Raw genomic sequence first — 21,666 nt, forward strand, 5'->3', positions numbered from 1 at the left:
GACTCGGCCGCTCGGAAGCGGGGGCCCGGCACCGCCACATCGTCGTCTCTCTCGAACAGCTGAAGAACTGCAACGCGCACTGGGCATGACAACGACTCGCTCGAGCTACCGCGCCCTCGCGTCGATCCGCACCACCGACGCCGCAAACTCGCTGTTGAGGCCCTCGAGCGCACCCGTCGGCGGCCGGTCGAACTGCAGGACGTGGCCGTTCCTCGTTCCGAGCACGAGGTACTCTGGCAGGATCGCGACGTCCGAGAACAGGTCGGCCGACAGCGCCTTGACCATGATCGGCTGCAGCAGCGACACGTCGTCTCGTCGAGGCGCAGGGTGGAACGCCGGCCCGACGCGCTCAGACGGGTACAGCGGCGCCTGCGGGCCCGACTCGCTCATCGACCGGCGGTGGAGCGACGTCTGGGACGAGGTCGAGTGGCGCCGAGCGTGCGGGTGAGCCTGCAACGACGAGAAGGGCAGGGGTCAGTGCAAGGTCCTGGCGGCGACGCCCGAGAAAGAGAGAGAGGGAGCAGGCGACGCACATGCGCCTTTGGGCGAGTCAGGGACGCGCTCGACAGGTCCCACAGGACGAGCTTGCAGTCCTCGCCGACCGAGGCGAACCGCAAGGTGCGGTCCTCGCTCCGCCACGCATCCCACGCGACGCCCGTCACCCACGACGCGTGTCCTTGACAATGCGCGACGACGTGCTGCTCGAGTGGAGCGTACACGGTGCACAGGTCGTCTTGACCGCCGGTCTGCAGGAGGGGCGCAAAGGTAGGTGAGCCCGGTCTGGTCGAGAGGGCCGTGCGGGGGGTTTGAGCGGGACGTACGACGACGAAGCGCCCATCAGGGCTCCACGCGACGCAGTTGAGCGCGCCGAAGTAGCTCGAGAAGACGTCGAGCAACCTGCGGGCGCGAGGAGAGTGTCAGTACGGTCGCTCGACTTGGTTTGCGAGCGCGCGAGGGCCGAGGCCGCACTTCTCCTCGACGGCGTCGATGATGCGCAGGCAGCCGTCGTCGCCGACCGCAGCGCACAGCGTCAAGTCGGGCGAGAAGGCGAATGCTGCGCAGGGCGAGGGAGGGCGGTCAGGCTCGGCTCGAGGGTTCGGGTGGAGGCGACAGGGGAAGGCGAGGAAGGGAGATTGAGAGAGGGAGGAACGACGTCGACGTACCCGTGATGGCCTTGCTGCTCAGCCTCCAATGTGCGACCGGATTGTGCTTGACCGTGCTCTGGCCCTTGCGGTCCGTCGCCGGCGGCCGGCTGACGACCATGTCCTCCTGCCCCGCCGCGCTCTTGGCCGGCCGTCCCGCCGCGGCGCCCGCTCCAGCGAGAGGCCACTCGTTCTCCCTCGAGGAATCACCGACGCCGTTGCCGCCGCCGCCGAGCGTCGGCGAGTTGACCGCCGACCCGGGCCGGGCGGGAAAAGGTTGAGCGACGAAGCCGTTCCAGTCCTCCTTGTCCTTGTCCCACAGGACGATCGAGCCGTCGGCGTGCGACGTGACGAACAGGTTTGAGCGGTGCGAGGGCAGGCCGCCGTCGAGCGAGGGGGACGAGGGTGAGGTCGGAGGGGAAGGAGGGAGCCACCGGATCGACGTGACGGGCGACGACGTGATGCAGCCCGACTTGTTGTACCGCGAGTACCGTGCCGTGAGCGGATCTGTGTAAGGAGTGGGAGAGAGTCAGGCTTGGCCGGCGGGCGGGCAGAGTGACGCTCAAGGACGCACCGAGCCAGATGATGTCGCCGGTCGCGAATCCGACGAGGACGTCAATCTGCGCCGCCGATGCCGTGTGCTGGTTGGCGTCGATGCAGGTCGGTATCGAGGCGAAGAGGATCTTGGCGAGCGCGTCCTGCAGAGGTGGGCGAGAGAGTTCATCAGTGAGTGCACGTCGAGGAGGGAACGGTGGGCGACGCACCTTGCCCTTAGCGATCTCGCTCATGACGAGCGCCTTGCCGACCGTCTGGAAGCCGAAGACGGTGTCGCGACCTGCGTTGGCGTCGGCGATGCCGCGCAGCTGGACCTGCGAGAGCGGGAGGCCCTCCCAGCTGCGCACGAACGACGAGCTCGAGCCCTTGAGCGCTCGCGCCGGGCGCGACGTCGCCGCCCCCTCGGCAGCGAGCGCGAGGCCGCCGAGCATCGAGAACGAGCTCGTGAGCGGCTTGCGCTTCGGCACCGGGCTCGACGGCGCGCCGCCCTGGCCGTTCGGGCCTCCCGCTCCGGCGCCGCCGCCGTTGCCGCCGCCCTCGCCGTAGCCCGCTCCATCTCCTCCTGCGCCCGGGATGGCCGTCGCGCCGGGCCCGTCGTCCCTGCCCTTGCCGCGCCCGATAGAGAGGCCCAGCCCCGAGATGCCGCCGGCTCCTCCTGCTCCTCCTCCCGCGCCGGCGTCCTTGGTCGGGAGCTGGACCGCGACGACGGCGAGCCGTGCAGGGTTTGGCGGTGGTGCGGCGGGCTGCTCGGGTGCGGGAGCGGCAGGGCCGCCGAGGCCGGCTGAAGCGGGGGGAGCTGGCCCTCCCGTGGAGGGGAAGGACGCAGGGGCGTTGGGTGCGCCAGGTGCGGGGACGTTGAGGCTCGAGACGAGAGTGTAGACGCCTGTGTGCAGTCTCGAGGTCAGGCTCGTGTCGCGAGGGGAGCGCGCGATTGCCGAGCGGGGAGGGACGAGGAGGCCGGCGCACCTTCTGGCGCGGTGAAGAACGAGAACGGCGGCAAGTTCGAGTCCATCGGTGTCGAGTGGCTCCGGGCGAGGCTCTGGCGGCCTCGGAGCGGGTCTCGAGGAGGCGAGAGCGAGCGGCACGAAGCCAAGTGGTGCCCGACGCCGACGAACGACCGCGGGGCCAACCTCGAGCGGCAGCCTTTGCGGTTCTCTTTGTTGCAGACGCACGACGCTCTCGCTTCAGACGAAAGTGGCGCTTCGAGCTACCGAAGCAGACAGAGACGAGCTTTCCAGGCGCCAGGTTCCTCTCGACCGCTCGCGACGGACCGCGGAGGACGAGACGTCGCTCGTATTGCACCTGCGTCTCGAGAGGACGAAGGGAAAGAAGAGATGATGATGGTGGACAGGCTGGAGGGGACACGGGTCGTCGGAAAGGGCGAGAGTCTGCGGCGGCGGCGAGGGAGAGGAAGGGTCAGTGACGGTCGCTGGCACTGCTGTGCGGCGCGCTCCCGCACGCCCTCGGATTCGCCTTTAGATGCTTCGTGTGCAACCCGCGCCGGCGCCCCGACCCTGCTTCAGGCGGCCGCCAGAGGAGACAGCCGCCGTCGACGAGGTTCGAGGCTGGATGCCGGGCCCTTCGGAGCACGAAGGGAAGCGCCGAAGCGCCCCGGTTGCCTGCAGTTTAATGCTGGTGTCGTCACTGGGCGCGAGGGAGCGCTGGTGGGAGGGAGAGGGGCAGAAGGAGAGAGAGGACGCACCTGAACGACCGTGACCTCGCTCCACCCAGCTCACCGCACCCGCTGCGCCGTCCTCGTGCTGCCGCCGTCGAAGCTGCCGTTCTTCTCGTCCGCTCGAGCGAGCGAGCCGTCCCCCCTCGTCGATGCCGCGAGAGCCACGAGCTCCTCGACCGACTCGACTCGACCTTGGCCGCTCGCCCTCCTCGCGCACGCCGCCCGCTCGCCCGGTCCGCTCTCCAGTCCTGCTCCATCGCTGTCCTCCACACTCTCGTTCGGGTCGCGGTCGAAGGCGAGGGGAAAAAATGCGGGTTGCAGAGCGAGGTGGTCGAGGGGGGAGGAAGGGCGACGACGACGGCGAGGCGAGGCGAGGCCGAGTGTGCACTCTTCCAGGTAGTCGCGCAAAGCACTTCAACCGGGATCAGGTCCTACCCATCGCCCGGGAATGAGCTCAGGCGACTGTTTTGAAGAGGGCTGGCCGAGCAGCTCGACGAGGTCGAGAGCTGGCCGTTGGGGCGTCCGTCTGGCGACGCTGTCTGGTCCGACTGCTGTGGTCGGCTGTGCAGGCCCTGCACTCAGTCAAGAGCGCAAGGCCCGAGCCGCGAGGAGCAGGCCGGAAATTTAAGGCGCGCGTGGTTGAAGACCAAGAGGTGCGCGGCCGGCGCCGCCCAAGTCCCTCTCGAGGGGGCGTGTGCATACAGTCTCTCGCTCTCTCTCGCTCCTCTCGGCGAGCAGGGACGAAGCGCATCGTCGTTCACATTGACAGACAGAGAGGAGGAACGACACAGAGAGAGAGAGAGAGAGAGAGGAACGAGAGGACGGGGCTCAACCGCGGATGCCCAGGCCGAGGAAGCGCGCCGGCTCCTCTTGACGAACTGTGAAGGGCGCATGGCGAGTCAGTGTCGCTCGAGTGGGCGAGAAGGAGAAAGAGAGGACGCACGAGGGTCCCACTCTTCGAGCACGCACGCCGGCGTCGCCCACCGCACGTCGAGGTCGAGCCCGCGAAGCGCCATGGCCTTGGCGACGGCGCTCGCGAACGAGATGAGCCAGTCGTCGAGCAGGTCGACCGCCTGGTCCGGCGAGTCGTAGTACGCGAGCCCGATGCGCTTGAGCGACGTGTGGTCGAACGCCGTCGCCGAGAGCGCAGGGGCCAGGTGCGGCTGCCACGGGAGGAGGGCCGCGTGGTCCTCGGCTTGCTCCTCGACCGTGTGCTCGACCCAGAGCGACGAGATCGGGCAAGGCAGAGCGTGCAAGTAGTCGAAGGTCTCGGCGCGAGGGACGCCGAGGTACAGGTGCTCGAGCCGCGTCTGGAACGCGAGGACCTCGCGCAGGAACGGGTGGCCTTGGCCGCGCAGCGCGAGGGCGCGCACGTTGGGCGGTCGGACGCTGTCGGTGACGCCTCTGCCCTGGTACGTCTTGATCTGGATCCCGCGGCGAGGCGCGAGGAGGTCGAGGACGAGCGTGTCGAGCGAGGGAAAGTTGGCGTTGGTGAGGGTCGAGGGGAGGGCTTCGCCGCGGCAGCCGATGATGTCGAGGCGTCGCAGGTTCGAGTAGATGCCGAGGAACGAGGGCGAGGCAGTCTCGAGGACTTGCAGGTGGCGAATGGCTGTGCGAGGGCGAGTCAGCTCGGGATGATCCAGAGGGAAAGGGCGGAAGAAATGGGGGCAAGGACGCACTCGTAGAGCCGAGGAGGGACCTCGGGTTGCGGCTTTTGACGACGACGAGGTGCTCGAGCTGGTCGAACTGCTGGAACATGGCCTGCAACGACTGGTCGGGCAGGTGCTTCTCGCCGAAGAGGACGAGCTCGCGGATGCCGCGGCCCCTCGAGTCGGCGTGCTCCTTGGCCTCGGTGACCCAGCGCGTCGCCGTCGCCTCGTCCTGGCTCCAGCCGTTGGCGTGCGCGTTGATGAAGACGGAGCGGACGGCCTGGTCGAACGCGGCGGCGTGCCAGCGCGAGTTGACGTGGGCGTAGCGGTACAGGGCGCGCCGACGACGACGGATCTCGGCCTTGGTGTGACCGGACGGCGGGACGCACAGGTGGAGGATGAAGCAGAGGATCTCGTGAGGGAAGTCGACGGCGGGCGGCTGGGCGAGGTTGTCGGGCGGGCTCTGCTCGTGGCCGGTCGGGATGAGCGTCATCTTGGCTGCGAGGCTCGCGAAGGGTCAGAGCGTGCCCGATGTGACAAGGTGAGGGATTGGGCGCACCTGGGCAGAGTCGGAGAGCGCGTGGGGTCGAAGGACGAGGTGGAGAGGCGCGGGGGAGCTTGGTGGACGGGCGCTGAGGGCGAGCGGCGAGCGAGCGAGCGGTGTGCGACGAGTCCGCTACTGGCGCGAGTAGGTACGAGCTCCAGTCGGTGCACAGGAGGAGGGGGAGATGAGGACGGAGGAGGACGACGCTGATGAACTGGCCCACGCCCCGCTCTGAGCGGGCCTTGCGCACCCCTCGGTGGGGCAGCGACAGAAGCTAAGGCGAGCGCTCATGCAGCACAGGTTCGGTGTCGAGAGACTGAGCCAGAGGCGCCCGGACCTTTGTCGCCCTTGCTCTCGCTCGCACGGCTCTCGCTCCTCGCTCGCGCGCCCTCTCATGCTGTGGGCCAGGTCACAGGTGAACGTACTGCTCATTTTCAGTCATGCACAAAGGTCGGCCGCAGCCCGCTCAATCGTCGACTCGGTTTAGAGCTTGCCCTCGCTGAGGAGGTCGTGGAACGCCTCCTGGCAGCGCTTCTTCATCGTGAGCTCACCCTGCGCGGCGGACGAGAGGAACGAGTCAGTCCGTGTACGCGCTCGAGGGCCAGAAGGAGGAGAAGAGTGAGGGCGAGGCGAGGGGGGAAGGGGAAGGAGAGAGGGGGGGAGGATGGGGACGACGAAGAGGAAGGAGACGCACCTCGCGAACCCAGACACGCGGGTCGGCGTACTTCTTGTTGGGCGCGTCAGGGCCCTTCTCCGGGTTGCCGACCTGCTGCTTGAGGAAGTCCTGCTTCGAGAGGAAGTAGTCGCGGTGGCCGGTCATGTAGGCCCACTGGGTGTCGGTGTCGACTGCGAGCGGGGGAAAGGGCAACATAGGTCAGTCACGTGCGCTCGACGCTCGGGTGCGACAGGAGAGAGGGAGGACGGACCGTTCATCTTGACGACGCCGTTCTGAACCGCGGTCGTGATCTCGTCCTTGGACGAGCCCGAGCCGCCGTGGAAGACGAGGAAGATCGGGAGCTTGCTCTCGCTCTTGAGCTGCTCGTGGCAGTGAGCCTGGTGCTTGGCGAGGAGCTCGGGGCGGAGCGCGACGTTGCCCGGCTTGTAGACGCCGTGGACGTTGCCGAACCCGGCCGCGATCGAGAACATGGGCGAGATGGCGTGGAGCGCGTTGTGGATGTCGAGGATGTCCTCGGGCTGGGTGTAGAGCGACGCGTTGTCGACGTTCTCGTTGTTGACGCCGTCCTCCTCGCCGCCGGTGATGCCGATCTCCATCTCGAGCCACAAGTCGATCTTGGCCATGCGGGTGAAGTACTTGACGCAGGTCTCGATGTTCTCCTCCTTCGACTCCTCCGAGAGGTCGAGCATGTGCGACCTGAGGACGAGAGGGCGTGGGTCAGGACGCGGCGCGAGGGAGCCGAAGGTGGGGGAGGGGGAGGGGGAGAGAAGGCGACGCACGAGAAGAGGGGCTCGCCCTTCTCCTTGTAGTAGGCCTCGTCGGCCTCGAGCATGCCGTCGAACCACGGGAGGAGCTTCTTGGCGCAGTGGTCCGAGTGGAGGACGACGGGGATGCCGTACGTGGGCGCGATGGCGCGGACGTAGTGGGCGGCGGCGACGGCGCCGGCAATGGACGCCTCCTGGTTACCGTTCTTGACGCCCTTGCCGGCGAAGAAGGCGGCACCGCCCTGCGAGACCTGGATGATGACGGGCGACTTCGAGTCGCGAGCACCCTCGAGGGCGGCGACGACGGTCGACGACGACGTGCAGTTCTGCGGGCGAGGCGGCCGCCGTCAGTCCTGCGCAACATGGGACAGGCTCGAGGGAGGGAGAGTGGACGTACGAAGGCCTGGAAGGAGAGGGATCCGGGGAAAGGAAGGAAGGAGCGGGGTCAGCGAGACGATCCATCGATGCGCTCATCTCGAGGCTCGTCACGGCTCGTCGCCGAGCGAACGGCAGAGAGGTGGCGATGCTCACAGGGATGGCGTACTGCAGGACAGGGCAATAGAGTCAGTAGTTGCTCACGGGCGAGAGACGGTGCGCCCGGGGTCACCCGAGGAGGAGGAGGACGGCGAGGCTCACGTGGTTGTCCTTGGCGTGCTTGAAGAGAGCAACGAGGTTCTTGCCGGTGATGACGCCAGCCTGTGCACACGAAGGGGAGGTCAGCGAGCTGCACGGCGCGCAGAGTGCTCGCCTGGCGGGCGAGAAGAATCGGGTCGAATCCGGATGATGTCGATGTCGGTCGAGCCGGCTCGAGGGAGGGGAAGGAGGCGGGAGAGGGCAGGGACGCACGGGGACAATGTCGAGGACGCCCATGATGATGATGTGGTAGAAGGTAGTGTGGTGGTGGTGGTTGCGAGTGAGGAGGAGGAAGGAGAGAGAGGAGCGTCGTCAATCGTTCGCGCTCCCCTCGGTGCCGCGGGCCCCGCTTCTCCTCACCTCCTCCCGACCGAGTCCACCGTCGCTGCTGGCTCGCTCGAGCTTGCTGTGACTTCATCGCCTTCGGGGACCCAACCCGCCGCAACCTTTGCTGTCTGCACAAGTTCGGGGGGGAGAGCGCTCGCGCGCGAGTGACGCAGTCTCTCTCTCTCTCTCTCTCTGCGGCCGCGCAACTCGCCAGCTCGACCGTGTCCGCGTGCACTCGCCAGCACTCCCTTGTGAGCTGCTGAAGCTCGCGCGATGCGCTCGAGCCTGCCCGCTGGCTCGAGCCTCTTCCTCGTCGGCAGTCGCTTGTTCGTCCGCTCGCCGCACGCTCTGTGGTCGCTTCTCCTGTCCGCCGGACCCCCTGGCGAGACACCTGGGCCGGCGAGCAACGAGTTGGTCCGCGGACTGTCCGCGGAAGCGTCGGTTTGCCCGTGGCTCGAGGACGGCTCGCCTCGCTTCTCGCTTCCTCTTCTTTCTCATCCGCCTTTCGAGCTCTCCAGCTTCTCTTCCTTCCTCAAGTCACTCGTCTTTCGCCATGCCTTCCTACTCGTCCCGCTACGGCCCTCCCCCGACCAACGACGACCCGCTCTCCGAGTGAGCACGAGCCTCTCCTCCTCCTCCTCGACGAACTCGCACTGACTGAGCCTTTCCCGCGCAGGCCCAAGTTCCTCGCTGGTCTCGAGGCTGCCGGTTACCTCCAGCGTCTCGACACGTCCGAGGCTCGCATCACGGCCCGCTACCAGCACGCCCTCTCCAAGATGTCGTTCGCCTCGCACTCGGAGGAGTTCCTCACTCGCGCCGGCGTCCGCAAAGTCCACCGCTCGACCGTCCAGTGCGTCCTTTTTTTACGCCCTCGAGCCTGACGCAGCAACTGACCCAGTCTCGCCCGCGTCCAGGTTCTTTACCGAGGACGTGCGTCGCCTTCCTTCCACGCTCTCTTCCTTCCTCGACTCGAGCCGACGAGCATTTCTCCCGCACGCAGCCGACGCCCATGGACCCGTTCGTGCACGTCATGGTCGGCAGCCTCCCGCCGTCGCGCCCGTCGCTCGTAACGCCGCGCAACTGCGAGACGTCCTCATGGACCCCGATCGGCTCTGAGGACGAGGCCGATGGCACCATCCACTTCACCGTGACGCACCCTGGGTCCGTCCTTCTCTCTCTCGAGCTCTTCTGGACCCGGGACTGACCCGAGTGCGCCTTGGCTTGCAGCTTCTGGCCGGTCACGGTCGTCTTCGACTGCAACCGCGAGGACCTCCGTGGCGAGGACAGGGTGCGTCCCTCTTTTTCTCTCCATCTCTCTCCCAGCAGCTCGACTCGACTCCTGACCCTGTGTACCCGCACCCAGTTCTCGTCGATCCGCGCCGGCGAAGAGTCGGACTCGGACCCCGAGGCCTACCTCCCGCCGACCTCGTCCCGCCGCCGCCGTGGCTCGACCGCTCGCCGCGACAGCATGTTCGACGACACGTACGAGGCTCCTCGCAGCGCTCGTGGCGGTTCCCGCCGCGGCTCGTACATCGCGCCCGACGAGGACTCGACCTCGGACGACGACGACGAGTACGCCGGCCGCCGTGCCGGTCGCAGGCCTGCTCGTCGCGAGTCGATGAGCGCGAGGGACCTCGACGACGCCATCGCCGGCATGAGCCTCGGCCGCTCGAACAGCCGTGCGTCGATGCGCCGCTCGAGCTCGCGCGCCGGCTCTCGTCGCGCGTACTAGGTCCTCGCCCTCGCCGAGCGGCTCCACATCTCTTGATGTAGTCCCTCCTCGTCCTCTCTCGTCGTCCCTGTTCTCTCTGCAACGTTGCCGGTGGCATCTCGCTCTCCCGCTGTCTCGACCTTCCCAAGTTGAGACGTTGCGAGAGGACGCCGAAAGCGAGCCATTTGCGCAGAAAGCCGCTCGCGTTCCCTGTCGAGAGCCTTCGGAGAGCATGCAAGATGGAGCTGAGCAGCTCTCGCCTTGCGAGGAGGCCTCGAAGCTTGCGCTCAGGCCTGCCGCGAGAGCTGCTCTTTCTCGCGTTCACGCTCTCGCTCGCACAAGCTCTCGCCCGTCGACCCGTGTCCAGTGCGCGAGAATAACTGCTGGACTTGCACCGCGAGCTACAGGCCCGGCGGATACTGCACCCTCGCCGTCTCGAGCAGACCCTCGGCCGCCTTGGCCCACTCGTGGACCGCCAGGCGGTACGCCGTCTCCTTGCGCACCGGGTCGGCCTTGCGCACCTGGACCGTGAATGCTGCGGCGACGGGCTGTGACGCGGGAGAAGAGAGGGCGGGTCAGGAAGGCGCGTTCGTGGCGAGGGAGGGGCGAGAGGGAGCGAGAGGGTGGACGCACTCGATGGTCGGATAGGTCGGCCTCGAAGCGGCCGTAGCTGTCGCACACGACGCTCTGGGGTCGCTGAGCGCGCCACAGGACGCGGTCGCACCAGCTCGGCGTGCGCTGCTTCGAGCTCGTGTCGTACCTTCCCGACCGGCGGTCGTACTTGTACGTCGGCGGGAACGCGATCGGCGCCTCGTCGAACGAGCGCAGGCGAAAGGTCGGCGAGGTGAGGCGCAGGTGGTTGAGCTCGTCGTGCGGGAGGAGCTGCTCATAGGCGGCCTCCGGCGAGTCGGACGACGACAAGGTGCGCAGGACCTGCTCGCGAGGGAGCTCGATGCGGAAGTTGAGGTCGCCTGGAAGGGTGGGAGGGAGATGCAGGAGAGTGACGGAGGCGCAAGAGAGGGAGGGACGAGGACGACGGGGGGGGGGGGAAGGAGGAGGTCGGTCGGTGCGCTCGACGTCGAGAGAGGAGAGAAGCGTGCGCACCGACAAAGAAGGTCACCTCGGCGTCCGACACCTGCGTGCCGTCACCGCCACCGACGTACGCCTCGTGCGTGCACTCGCTCGGGCGAGGAAAGACCGGATTGGCGTCGAGAATCTCGACAAGGTCGCGCTCACGCTCGGCCGGGTGCGTCTTGCCAGCCGCGAGGTGGGCGTTGACGAAGCAGAACGAGCTGTCGCCGAGGACGAAGCGGACGAGGATAGATCCCTTGTTGCCGTACGCCTCGTCGAAGCCGGTCTTGACGTGGTGAGCGGCGAGATCTCGGATGCGCGACTTGACCGACCGGCGGGCGAAGATGACCGTGAAGAGCTGCGCATCATGTGGCCGGTCAGGTCCGTCTCGACTCGAGACGCGGCGCAAGAGAGGAGGAGGGGGAGACGAACCCCAACCAGCTTCTCGTTGGAGACGAGCTCGAACTCGGACCCGAGGTACCGCTTGACCGCCTTGTCGAGCACGCGCAGCCAATGGCGGTAGCGGCCCGTGACGTCGTGCGTCTTGGTCGCAAAGAGGACGGTACCTGTCGGCGGTGAGAGTCAGGGCGGCGCGGAGCGGGACCGAGACGGAGGTGGACGAGGACGCACGGGCCGCGAGGGTGAGGTCGGACAGGTCGATGAGCTGCAGGTGAAGGCGAGTCAGGTCGCCGAAATCTTGCGAGGCAGGCCGCGAGAGAGAAATGACGCACCTCTTGAAAGTTGAACACGACGAGGTCGGGTCCCTTGAGCGAGATGAGGAAACTGCCGAGGAGCTCCTTGTCGACCGGGCCCGAGTTCTCGAGCTGATCCGGGTCTTGCCCGTCGACGTTCCACGTCAAGATGCCGAGCTTGAGGGACGAAAAGTCGCAGTACGAGTCGACCGTGCGCGCCATGCGGGACACTGCGAAGGGGTCGAGGCAAGTTAGGAAGGCCGACACGTGGCGCGCAGGGGAGGAACGAGGACTTGCGGATCCAGTCTTGGCGCAAGAGGCCGTCCTGCACGAGACGAGAGATCAGGGACCGCTCGAGAGCTGAGGGCAAATACAGGGCGGAGAAGGAGGGAGCAGACAGCGGCGACGCACCCAAAAACGGACGGTGAGGTCGGCGCCGGCGCTGTAGACGCGCAAAGAAGATGCCTGTCGTTGCTCGTCAGGGCGCTGTGACCCATCCGATCGCGCAACAGGTAGAGAAAGGAGGACGCACCGTCCACAGCGAGCCCGGGTCGAGGCCGAGCGAAAGGACCGTGCCATGATGCCCTCGCCACCGCTTGACGACGCGCCATTCGGCGCCGGCGACGTCGAGGATCTCCATCATGCCGCTGTAGGAGATGACCGAGGTCAGGCTTCGACTATGTTCAGGGCGAGAGCAGGACGCACTTGTCGAAGCCGGCCCACAAGAAGCGCGACGGGCCGCACAGGGCAGTGACGGCGACGAGCGACACCTTCTTGACGGCGACCATCTTGTAGTCGACGCGTCGCCAAATCGAGATGTGGCCAGAGCTGTGGCGGGCAAGGCTGAGTCAGTACTTGGCCTCGAACGAGGCGACGAGGAGGAAGAGACGCACTCATTGCCGAAGAAGTGCAGGTCGGGATGTGACGGCACGCTGCACCCGCTCGTGACCTTGCCGAGACCTTGCCGCACGTCGACCGTCCAGCTGCGCTCGCCCGCGTGGACCGCGACCGTCCCGCTCATGTCGAACGCTCGGACGACGCACGTCTTGTGGGCGCCCGTCGCCGCCGGGTACAGGTTCCAGCTCGCCCACACGCGCCCGTCGACGACCTTGACGAACGACGCGCCGTGCGGGATGCGCAGGACCTTCGAGTGCGAGTGGAGCGACGCGAGCTTGCCGAGGCGCGAGTCGGGGAGCCACACGACGACGGTGCCGGCGGCGTCGATCGTGCACATCTCGGTGGCCGACGAGCGCGAGATGTGCGTGATGGGCGAGCCCTCGGGGTGGGCGTCGGCGCGGTGTGCGACGACAGGGATCGAGATGGCCGTGACGAGCGAGGGTCGGGACGTGAAGGCGGCCGTGTCGAACTCGAACAGCTGACCGCTGTGGGTGCCGACCCAGAGGTACCTGAAGGCGACGTCGAGTCAGAAGAGGGGCTCGCTGATGCGGGAGAGGGAGGGCAAGAGAGAGGAAGGAGGTGCGCACCGACCGCTTTGCGAGAAGCACAAAGCCGTCACCTCGGTCGTGCCGAAACCGTGCATGCCCGCCTCGCACCCTGTAGAAGCGTCGTCGAGTCGAACTGTCAGGGCCAGATCGTGCGGCATGGAGGAGAAAGAGCGAGAGAGAGGTGGACGCACAGCCGGCCATAGCGTTGCTGGCGCTCCACAGCTCGGCGCGCACACCGGCCGCGACGGCGACGAGGTCGCCACTGACGGCGACGACGCTCATGTCGGCGTAGTAGACCGAGGTGACCTTGCGGCGCTCGTTCGGCAGGAGCGGCTTGGTGTGGGTCGCGCCGCTCGCGTCGGGGAAGTGCTCGAGCTGCTCGGCCTTGATCTGCTCCATGGCCGACGCCGACGAGATGAGGTGGTCCTCGAGGCTGCGTATGGGCGACAGCAGACTCGGGCGGGACGACGAGGCGGTGTCGAGCGGCCGAGGCGAGCGGTGGACGAGGGACAGCTCGTCGCGAGCCGGTGGAGCGGGCGGCATTGTGCGCTGCGGCTGGAGGATCGGCAGGGCCGCTCGAGAGCGCGACAGGCGCAGCTTGTGTGAGAGGCAAGCCAGGGCAGAGACGAGGGAGCGAGAGGAGCGACGCCGGAGGGTCCGCGGACCAGCGACGAGCCGGTGTCGGCCTCGGCGAGCTGAGTGGCAGGCCTGTCGCACCTTTTGCGGTCAACGACGCGCTCGCAGGAAGTGATCCTGTCGCACGGGACGGGAATGGGGGAGGGAGAGGCGCGTGGAGAGCCGACAACGCTCTCTCGAGGTCGCGGAAGAAGGAGGCATCTAGCGCCGTGTTGCAAGGCAAATCTCGAAGCGTGAATCTACATCTGCACGCGAAAAGAGAGTCAGTGAGACTGTGCTGCGGTCGAGAGAAACAAAGAGAGGGAGGAAAGGGAGGGACGCACAAAGTCCTCGTCCGGGTCGAAGTTGGCGGCCGCCGCCTCGTCGTCGAGGACCTCACCGAACGACGACAGGTCCTCCTTGCCCCTCGCGACCATGCGCACGGGCGCCTTGCCGCCGATGCCCTTGCCCGACGCGGCCGTCTTCTCGGCCTTGCCCTTGTCAATCGCGAGCGACGCCATCGACGCGCGCACCTTGCCGACCTCGTCGGCCTTGAGCGGCTGCGCGAGCGCCTTGGTGAGCTCGTCAACGAAGGCGGCAAAGTGCTTGGACGACGAGTGCGTCTGGATGAGGAGGTCCGAGAGCGAGGTCGACAGGGCCGAGAAGTCGTCCTTGTTGCGGCACTCCATGTCGAGCGGGTTGTCTGGGCGCAGAGGAGAGCGGTCTGTCAGTACCGGCTCGTCAAGGAGTGAGACGAGAGGACACAGGGACGCACCGGCCAGGCTCGACTCGCCAAAGAGGGTCGCGGCCGAGTCCATGTCGGACCGGAGCTGGGCCGCACGGGCCTTTGCCCTCAACGCCGCCGGGTCGTTCTCGCGCTCCTGTGGGCTCAGATGGTCAGCTGTCGATGCGTGTCTCGACGACGAAAGGGAGAGGAAGGGGAAGGAGGGCGCACCTTGCGCTCCTGCTCCTCTGCCTTTCGGCGGTCCTCCTCCTCCTTCTGGAGAATCTTCTGCTTGGTGACGCCCTTGTTGCGCATGCTGCCGACGGCGGCGGCGGGTTTCTTGAGCTTGTCGTCGTCGTCGCTTTCGGACACGTCCCAGTCGTCCTTGACGTCGTCGTCCGACAGGTCCTCGTCGGCGTACTTGCCGCCCTTCTTGACGGCGGGGATGGCGGGTGCGAGCTTTGCCGGGGTGGACGAGGAAGCGGCGGCGGATGCCGAAGCCTCGTCGTCAGAGGATGCGTCTGCGGGTCGAGGCGAGGCGAGGCGAGGCGAGGGAAAGAAGGAGAGGAGGGGGGAGCGAGAAGTCAGCGTGCGGTGGAGGGGCGAGGGGAGGGTGAGAAGGCGGTGACTGACCCCAGTCAGAGCCCATGGTGGATCAAGCTGGAGCAGCAAGTGCGGTGTGGGAGAGCTTGAGAGAGCGACCAGAGCATCCACCTGATGAACTCGGTTTCGCCCCTTGTCGTCGCTCTCGCCGCCTCTCGCTCGCACAGACTGCTCCACCGTGCACCCTGCACCGATTACTGCTCTCCGACTCGCCACACTCCCGCTCCAACCGCCTGCCGCCATCACCACCTCGCCCACCTCCGGATCCCCGCCTCGCCATCCTCACCGCGACATGCCGCAGGCCCAGCACCTCGACCGCGCACCGCGAGCCCATCAGCGCGCTCCCTCGGCCCGCTCGGTCCAGGACCGCGACGGCAACGACATGCTCGACGTCGGCACCGAGGGCGAGCAGGTTCCGCTCGACTTGGTGCGCCTCGTACCCTCGCCCAGGTTTCCCCTCGCTCTCGAGGACTCACAGCTTGCCCTGCGCCAACAGCTCCAGTCGCTGTACCTCAACCCCGGCGGCGCCCCGACCACCGACTCGCCTCCGCCTCCCTTCCACGTCCGCAACCCGTCCGTCTCGTCCGACCGCTTCTCGCCCCACGTCGTCGCCGGCTGGCCCTCGGCCGTCGCCTTCGCCACCCGCACGAGCTATCCTCCCGTCAAGAAGCTCGCCCGCACCGAGCGCAAGCGCATCCTCGTCACCGGCGGCGCAGGTTTTGTCGGCAGCCACCTCGTCGACCGCCTCATGTTTCTCGGTCACGACGTCGTCGTCCTCGACTCCTTCTTCAGCGGCAACAAGACGACCTTGTCCCACTGGGTGTGCGTCCCCCCTCCCACCTCACTCGAGATCTCTCGGGTTGCACGGACCTGACCCGCTTTACTCCCCTCCTGCAGCGGTCACCCCAACTTTGAGCTCATCCGAGGAGACGTCGTCGAGCCGATCCTGCTCGAGGTCGACCAGGTGCGTCGCCCTCGACCCCGTCCCTCCCCCTCCCGCTCGGTCCCTCACTGACTCGCTCCACCTCCTGCAGATCTACCACCTCGCGTGCCCAGCATCGCCCAAAGCGTATCAGCTCAACGCTGTCAAGACGCTCAAGACGTCGTTCGTCGGCACCCTCAACATGCTCGGCCTCGCCAAGCGCACAAAGGCGCGCTTCCTCCTGAGCAGCACGAGCGAGGTGTACGGCTCGCCGACGGTGCACCCGCAGCCCGAGAGCTACTGGGGCAACGTCAACCCAAACGGGCCGAGGGCGTGCTACGACGAGGGCAAGCGCGTCGCCGAGGCGCTCACGTACGGGTACGCTCGGCAGGACGGCGTCGACGTGCGCGTCGCCCGCATCTTCAACTGCTTCGGCGAGTCCCCCCTTTCCTCTCTCGGCCTGCCGCGACTGGGTCTCGAGCCGTCCTGACGTTTCACCGTTGCGCAGGTCCGCGCATGAGCACCGACGACGGCCGGCTCGTGAGCAACTTTGCCGTCGCCGCATTGCGAGGCGAGCCGCTCCAGGTGTACGGCGACGGGCAGGCAACACGGTCTCTCATGGTGCGTCCCGAGCTTCCCCTCGTCTCTCTTCCTCTCTTTCTCGGCGACGCCGTGACGAACCCGCCCTGACACCTTTCCTTCTCTCGACAGTTCGTCCACGACCTCGTCACGGGCCTCATCGACCTCATGGAGTCGTCGCACTCGCTCACGCCGGTCAACATCGGCTCGTCAGACGAGGGCACGGTCCTGTCGTGGGCCGAGGAGATCCTGTCGACCGTGCGCGAGCTGCGCGCCGCCGGCGAGATCGCGCCGCTCCCCGCCGGCACGCCCGAGAGCAAGGTCGAGTTCGTGCCGGCCGTCGTCGACGACCCGCCGAGGCGGAGGCCCGACACGACGCTCGCCAAGGAGGTGATCGGGTGGGACCCGCGGTGGACGGTCAAGGCGGGTCTCGAGGAGACGGTTCGGTACTTTGCCGCGCAGCTCGAGATGGCCGACTGAGTGCAACCGAGTCTCTCTAACCCCCGCCAAGAGAGTCGAAAGAGAGGCTGGCAAAGCGCAGAGAACGACTTGTCGCCAGCGTCGTCGAGCAACTGGGCGGAGAGGACGACTGCGGCCAGCTCTCTTCGCTCGTCCACCTCGCCTGGACTCGCGCCACTTGCTGGCCAGCGATGAAGACGCTCGACCTCTCGCGCAAGTCCCTGTGGTCCTGGCGCCAGTCTCCCGACCCGTCCTCGACCTCATCAGCTCCTCCCCACAATCTCGACGACGACGAGCGACCACGACTCGGAGGAGGGTGGCGCGTATGCTCAGCCTTTCCGTCGACCATCCACCAGGAGCTCCAGGCGGCGGCCCTCATTCCCGACCTCGCCCTCGGGCGCAACGAGGAGGTGCGTTGGCGTCCTCCCCCACTTTCTCCTCTCTCGAGGCCACACGCCCCGCGTGAGGCACAGAGCTGACATGCATCTCGATGTGCGCAGAAGATGCAGTGGGTCGGCGAGAGCGACTGGCTGTACCGGTGCTCGTTCGAGGTCGACAAGCTCCCCGAGGCGGGCTCGCAGGCGGCCGACCTCATCTTTGAAGGGCTCGACACGTTCTGCACCGTCTTTCGTGAGTCCCTCTTGCCCAGTCTACCATACAGAGTGCTCTCACCGACGCAGATGCCCCGTCTCGCTCGCAGTGAACGGCATCAAGATCATCCAGGCGCAGAACATGTTCGTCTCGCAGCGCGTCTCGGTCCTGTCCTCGCTCCAGCGCGGCACCAACACCCTGTACCTCGTCTTCCACTCGGCTTTTCGTCGCGGGCGCGAGCTCGAGGAGCGCGCCCTGGGTCGCGCGGCGCACTGGCCGTGCTGGAACGGCGACAAGAGCCGGCTGTTCGTGCGCAAGGCCGGGTTTGGCTACGGCTGGGACTGGGGCCCGGTCGTCATGACGGCGGGACCGTACAAGCCCGTCACGCTCGAGGTGTACCGCAGCAGGATCGTCGACTTGTACGTCTTGCTTGCACCGAGCTTTCGTCGTCCTCCTTTGCCCGTCTCTCCTCGTCCTGACCTGCCGGCTCGTCCGCAGTTGGCCTCGCGCTCAAGTTTCCGACACGCTCGAGGCGACCCTGTCGTTGAGCTGGACGACCTCGGACGCCGTCGACAACCTCGCCGCCATCGCTCGACTCGTCTCGCCCCGAGGCGTCTCGATCCGCAAGACGAGCTTCGAGGGCGCATCGGTCGCCAAGCACGTGTGGCGCCTGGACGAGGACGAGCTTGAGCTGTGGTGGACGTCAGGACTCGGCGAGCAGCCGCTGTACACGGTCGAGGTGGACCTCGTCGACATGGTGCGTCCGCGCCAGTTCATCTTTCCTCCCGCAAGCAAGCCTGACCCTCGCCCCTCTGCAGCATTCCGGCTCGGTCCTGCACTCGGTGTCGCGCAAGGTCGGGTTCCGCCGTCTTCAAGTCGTTCGCTCGCCGCTCGACGACCCAGACGAGCCGGGCCGCACGTTCCTGTTCGAGCTCAACAACGTCCCGCTCTTCGTCGGCGGCAGCAACTGGATCCCGATCGACTCGATCTTGACGACGGCGAGCGAGGAGCGGTACCGCCGGTGGCTTGAGCTCGCGAGGGACGGCGGGCACAACATGGTGCGGGTCTGGGGCGGCGGCATCTACGAGACGGACAGCTTCTACGATACCTGCGTGCGTTCCACTCTCCCATATCTTCCTCCCTGTCTCTCGTGGAAGTCCTCGAATCCCCTGACGATCATCTCGTGCGTCTGCAGGATGAGCTTGGCCTCCTCGTCTGGCAGGACCTCGCTTTCGCTTGCGGCAGCTACCCGGCCCACCTGCCCGAATTTCGGGCCACCGTCGAGGAGGAGGTGACGCAGGCCGTCAAGCGGCTTCGGAGCCACGCCTGCCTCGCCATCATCGCCGGCAACAACGAGGACTACCAGATCGCCGAGGCCGAGAAGCTCGAGTACGACCCAGAAGACAAGGACGGTGCGTCTCCTCTCCCTCGTCCTCTCATGCTCCTCGTGACCAGTGACTGACTCGCTCGCGGTGCAGGTGACTGGCTCGTGCGTCAAAGATCGCTCGCCCCAACTTGAGAAGGCCGATCCAGCCTGATCTCTTTTTCCCCTTCCCGCAGCGCACCAACTTTCCCGCACGCGAGCTGTACGAGCGCATCTTCCCCAAGATCGTCAACGAGCATGTCGACGTCTTCTTCTGGCCTGGCTCCCCGTGGGGCGGCAGCACGACGCGGGACTTGACCGAGGGCGACGTCCAGTGCGTCCACCTCTCCCTCTCTCGACCACCGATTAAGCAGGCCCCTGACGACGGCCCATGTTCAACAGCGTGTGGGACGTTTGGCATGGCGAGCAGAAGCCGTACCAGGACTACCACTCTCTCGGCGGGCGTTTCGTCAGCGAGTTCGGCACGTCCCTCTCTTTCCCCAATTCCTTTCGCCCGCCCGAGCCGGCCCTGACTGACCCTTCCCTCGCGCAGGTATGGAGGCTGCACCCGACATCCGCACCATCGACTACTTCCTCGACGGCGACGCCTCGCAGCGCTACCCGCAGTCGCGCACGATGGCGGCCCACAACAAGGCCGACGGCTTCGAGCGCCGACTCGCCCTGTACGTCACCGAGAACATTCGCGCCGGCACGTCCGTCGAGGACTACGTCTACGCGACCCAGTTCGTCCAGGCCGAGGCGATGCAGAGCGCGTACGGCGGCTGGCGGCGCAAGTTCACGGGCGGCGTCGGCGGCGCCAAGTGTGCGGGCGCGCTCGTGTGGCAGCTCAACGACGTGGTGCGTCCGCCTCTCGCTCTCGATCATCTTCTCGAGCGACAGACCTGACACCTTGTCCGCTCGCGCAGTGGCCTACGACCAGCTGGGCGATCGTCGACTACTTCCTGCGACCCAAACCCGCCGTCCGTCTTCTCCTTCGTCTCTTTCGCCGGCATCGACGTCCTTGTTTTGACGTCCGCGCTCTGCAGTACTTCACGATCAAGCGCGCCATGGCTCCTCTCGCTCTCGGCGCCCGTCGACGCAGCGCACGACGGTACCCCGACCGCTTCTCGGCCGCCAAGTACGTCGACACGACCTTTGTCGACCTGTGGGCCAGCAGCTCGCACTTGAGCGCCCGTCGCGTCATCCTCGAGGTCGAGGCGTTCGAGCTCGAGTCGGGCAAGAAGGTGCATCACGAGCGGCGCGAGGTCGAGCTGCTCGAGAATCGGTCGATCGAGCTCGAGACGCTCGAGGTGCCCAGTGCGTGGGAGGAGAAGAGCGTCGTCGTCGTTGCAGCGAGGCTTCGTGACTCGACGAGCGGCGAGGTGCTCGCCAGAGTGTCCGTGTACCCCGAACCGTGCGTCCACTCTCTCTCTTCTTTCCGCCCGCCGTTCGTCAAACTGATCGCCCTCTCTCGCATGGGCGCAGCTTCGAGTTCCTCGCCTTCCCCTCGCCCTCGCACACCAACCTGCATGTCTCGCTGCGCCGCTCTCGCCGCTCGAGCCCGACCGGCAAGATCAGCATCACGGCCGACCGCCCGGTCAAGGGCCTCGTCCTCCACCTCAGCACCGACGCGAAGCTCAGCGACAACTTCCTCGACATCGTCCCTGGCGACGAGCAGGTCGTCCATGTCGACGGGCTCGAGAAGGAGACGAAGCTCGAGTGGAGGTGTGCGTCCTCGTTTCCCTTGCTCTCCTCGGCCTCGTCCTCGACTAACTTTCCCTCTCGCGTCGCGCAGATCTCGGCGATGAGCATGGCCCGTAGACATTTTGATCTAGCTATGGCTGCATTGCGACTTCTGTTCATGCCCTCCTCCTTGTGCTACGCCAACTCGCGCGCGAGCGACTTGATCCGACCCTCGGGCAGACGCTGCGCTGCGTCCCTCGCCGCCGCCTTGTACCGCTGCGTCGCCGCCGCCGAGAGTGCTGCGGCCGTCTCGAAGGACACGAGCTGCGACGAGAGGAGAGGTGCGTGAGTGAGGGCGAAAGAAGAGGAGGCGACGAGGGGAGGAGGAAAAGAGGACGCACGAGGTTGCCGAGAGCCATCATCGACCGGTACACAGTCTCGCTGTCGGTCTCGTTCATGAGCTGCACGCAAAGGAAAGTCAGTGACGTGTTTGTCGCCGAGGAGAGACAGGACGAGGGCGCACCTCGACGGCGAGCTCGGCGAGGTCTTCTGCGGCCTTGGCGTCGAGCTGCTTCTGAGCAGCGAGGACCGAGAAGCTGCGCGATAAAGAGAGTCAGGTGTCACTGGATCGAAAGAGAGAGAGAGAGACAGAGAGAGAAACCGCGAGACGCACTTGAGCAGAACGGTCGCGAACGCGACCTTGCCGTTCTTGTTGAGCGCCGCCTTTGCGCCCCTCTTCTTCAGGCTCGCGAGCACGTCCCTCGCCTCGCTCTGCATCGTCGCCTTGCCGACGAACGGCACGAACACGTTGGCGAGCGCCCTCAGGGCGAGCATGGCGTTGACGTCGCTCTCGGTCGGCGACGTTGCCGTCGCGAGGACGACCGGGAACGAGCCGGCGGTCGGGGCCGACAGGGCGAGGAGCCGAGCCAGGTCGAGGGCAGGGAAGCGCGACTCGGCCGGCCAGGACGCGAGGAGCTTGTCGACGACGGCGGTGTCCGACTCGGACGGAGGTGGGGTCGAGGGCGACGAGAGGGCGACGAGGAGGTAGGCGATGAGGCGGTCGAGCGAGGCGAGGTCGTCGGCCGGGAGGGCGAGGGAGGAGGATGAGGGGGAGGCGGCGAACTGGTCCGAGAGCTGGGCGAGCTTGCTCCGCAGGGCGGGGAGGTTTGCCTGGGTGAACGACAGGAACGACGTCTGCGGGCAACGAAAGAAGGGTCAAATCGTGTTGCTCGTCTCGAGCAAG

General features: G+C 66.8%; 8 protein-coding genes across 8 annotated transcripts in view; 3 read left to right on the forward strand and 5 right to left on the reverse strand.

Moving 5' to 3' along the window:
• The window catches only part of RHOBADRAFT_64851 (uncharacterized protein), a 79,916-nt gene extending 58,889 nt beyond the window's left edge, over positions 1–21,027 (reverse strand). The window contains 2 exon segments of the mRNA XM_018418596.1: positions 20,996–20,997; positions 21,010–21,027. The gene's annotated coding sequence lies outside the window, so the exon portion shown is untranslated.
• On the reverse strand, positions 63–2,761 carry RHOBADRAFT_52937 (uncharacterized protein). The gene is made up of 8 exons (XM_018416585.1): positions 2,664–2,761; positions 1,907–2,580; positions 1,717–1,840; positions 1,164–1,649; positions 970–1,054; positions 822–897; positions 534–746; positions 63–450 (listed from the first exon to the last, which is right to left on the reverse strand). The coding sequence occupies exons 1-8, from the start codon at positions 2,707–2,709 to the stop codon at positions 106–108; spliced, it is 2,049 nt and encodes a 682-aa protein (XP_018271976.1). The 5' UTR covers positions 2,710–2,761; the 3' UTR covers positions 63–105.
• Positions 4,201–5,514, reverse strand: RHOBADRAFT_52938 (uncharacterized protein; the record flags this gene model as incomplete). Its single annotated transcript, XM_018416586.1, has 3 exons — positions 4,201–4,250; positions 4,316–4,981; positions 5,052–5,514. 3 exons carry the CDS (start codon positions 5,512–5,514, stop codon positions 4,201–4,203), a joined length of 1,179 nt encoding a protein of 392 aa, XP_018271977.1.
• RHOBADRAFT_64853 (uncharacterized protein) lies at positions 5,977–7,903 on the reverse strand. The gene is made up of 8 exons (XM_018418597.1): positions 7,852–7,903; positions 7,642–7,701; positions 7,537–7,548; positions 7,439–7,444; positions 7,021–7,331; positions 6,492–6,937; positions 6,260–6,411; positions 5,977–6,117 (listed from the first exon to the last, which is right to left on the reverse strand). Exons 1-8 carry the CDS (start codon positions 7,873–7,875, stop codon positions 6,049–6,051), a joined length of 1,080 nt encoding a protein of 359 aa, XP_018271978.1. The 5' UTR covers positions 7,876–7,903; the 3' UTR covers positions 5,977–6,048.
• RHOBADRAFT_43360 (uncharacterized protein) lies at positions 8,519–9,697 on the forward strand (the record flags this gene model as incomplete). The annotated part of the gene is made up of 6 exons (XM_018414212.1): positions 8,519–8,577; positions 8,642–8,815; positions 8,880–8,895; positions 8,966–9,126; positions 9,193–9,253; positions 9,329–9,697. 6 exons carry the CDS (start codon positions 8,519–8,521, stop codon positions 9,695–9,697), a joined length of 840 nt encoding a protein of 279 aa, XP_018271979.1.
• RHOBADRAFT_52939 (uncharacterized protein) lies at positions 10,078–14,905 on the reverse strand (the record flags this gene model as incomplete). Its single annotated transcript, XM_018416587.1, has 17 exons — positions 14,857–14,905; positions 14,455–14,744; positions 14,275–14,380; positions 13,844–14,202; positions 13,076–13,481; positions 12,924–12,993; positions 12,333–12,845; positions 12,145–12,267; positions 11,972–12,086; positions 11,851–11,904; positions 11,707–11,764; positions 11,479–11,669; positions 11,378–11,411; positions 11,180–11,313; positions 10,781–11,105; positions 10,310–10,647; positions 10,078–10,224 (listed from the first exon to the last, which is right to left on the reverse strand). The coding sequence occupies exons 1-17, from the start codon at positions 14,870–14,872 to the stop codon at positions 10,078–10,080; spliced, it is 3,279 nt and encodes a 1,092-aa protein (XP_018271980.1). The 5' UTR covers positions 14,873–14,905.
• Positions 15,449–16,832, forward strand: RHOBADRAFT_26147 (uncharacterized protein). The gene is made up of 5 exons (XM_018412731.1): positions 15,449–15,648; positions 15,724–15,790; positions 15,861–16,186; positions 16,270–16,369; positions 16,460–16,832. The coding sequence occupies exons 1-5, from the start codon at positions 15,575–15,577 to the stop codon at positions 16,805–16,807; spliced, it is 915 nt and encodes a 304-aa protein (XP_018271981.1). The 5' UTR covers positions 15,449–15,574; the 3' UTR covers positions 16,808–16,832.
• RHOBADRAFT_52941 (glycoside hydrolase family 2 protein) lies at positions 16,978–20,709 on the forward strand (the record flags this gene model as incomplete). The annotated part of the gene is made up of 14 exons (XM_018416588.1): positions 16,978–17,196; positions 17,287–17,416; positions 17,487–17,796; positions 17,876–18,134; positions 18,196–18,489; positions 18,573–18,789; positions 18,856–18,866; positions 18,938–19,074; positions 19,143–19,222; positions 19,294–19,598; positions 19,667–19,720; positions 19,787–20,154; positions 20,226–20,467; positions 20,536–20,709. The coding sequence occupies 14 exons, from the start codon at positions 16,978–16,980 to the stop codon at positions 20,559–20,561; spliced, it is 2,652 nt and encodes an 883-aa protein (XP_018271982.1). The 3' UTR covers positions 20,562–20,709.
• Positions 21,028–21,666: the final 639 nt, after the last annotated feature.

The sequence above is a fragment of the Rhodotorula graminis genome (genome assembly GCF_001329695.1).
Source record: "Rhodotorula graminis WP1 unplaced genomic scaffold RHOBAscaffold_5, whole genome shotgun sequence".
In the NCBI taxonomy this organism is placed as follows: domain Eukaryota; kingdom Fungi; phylum Basidiomycota; class Microbotryomycetes; order Sporidiobolales; family Sporidiobolaceae; genus Rhodotorula; species Rhodotorula graminis.

Coding starts and splice junctions, on each gene's coding strand:
- RHOBADRAFT_64853 (XM_018418597.1), bottom strand. CDS start 7,875: ATGGGCGTCCTCGACATTGTCCCC. Junction 7,702..7,851: donor GCGTCCTCGACATTGTCCCC/GTGCGTCCCTGC, acceptor TCGTGTGCACAG/GCTGGCGTCATCACCGGCAA. Junction 6,118..6,259: donor CGCGTGTCTGGGTTCGCGAG/GTGCGTCTCCTT, acceptor TCCGCCGCGCAG/GGTGAGCTCACGATGAAGAA.
- RHOBADRAFT_26147 (XM_018412731.1), top strand. CDS start 15,575: ATGTTTCTCGGTCACGACGTCGTCGTCCTCGACTCCTTCTTCAGCGGC. Junction 15,649..15,723: donor ACGACCTTGTCCCACTGGGT/GTGCGTCCCCCC, acceptor CCCCTCCTGCAG/CGGTCACCCCAACTTTGAGC. Junction 16,370..16,459: donor AGGCAACACGGTCTCTCATG/GTGCGTCCCGAG, acceptor TTCTCTCGACAG/TTCGTCCACGACCTCGTCAC.
- RHOBADRAFT_52937 (XM_018416585.1), bottom strand. CDS start 2,709: ATGGACTCGAACTTGCCGCCGTTCTCGTTCTTCACCGCGCCAGAAG. Junction 747..821: donor CTGATGGGCGCTTCGTCGTC/GTACGTCCCGCT, acceptor CCCCTCCTGCAG/ACCGGCGGTCAAGACGACCT. Junction 451..533: donor TGACTCGCCCAAAGGCGCAT/GTGCGTCGCCTG, acceptor TCGTCGTTGCAG/GCTCACCCGCACGCTCGGCG.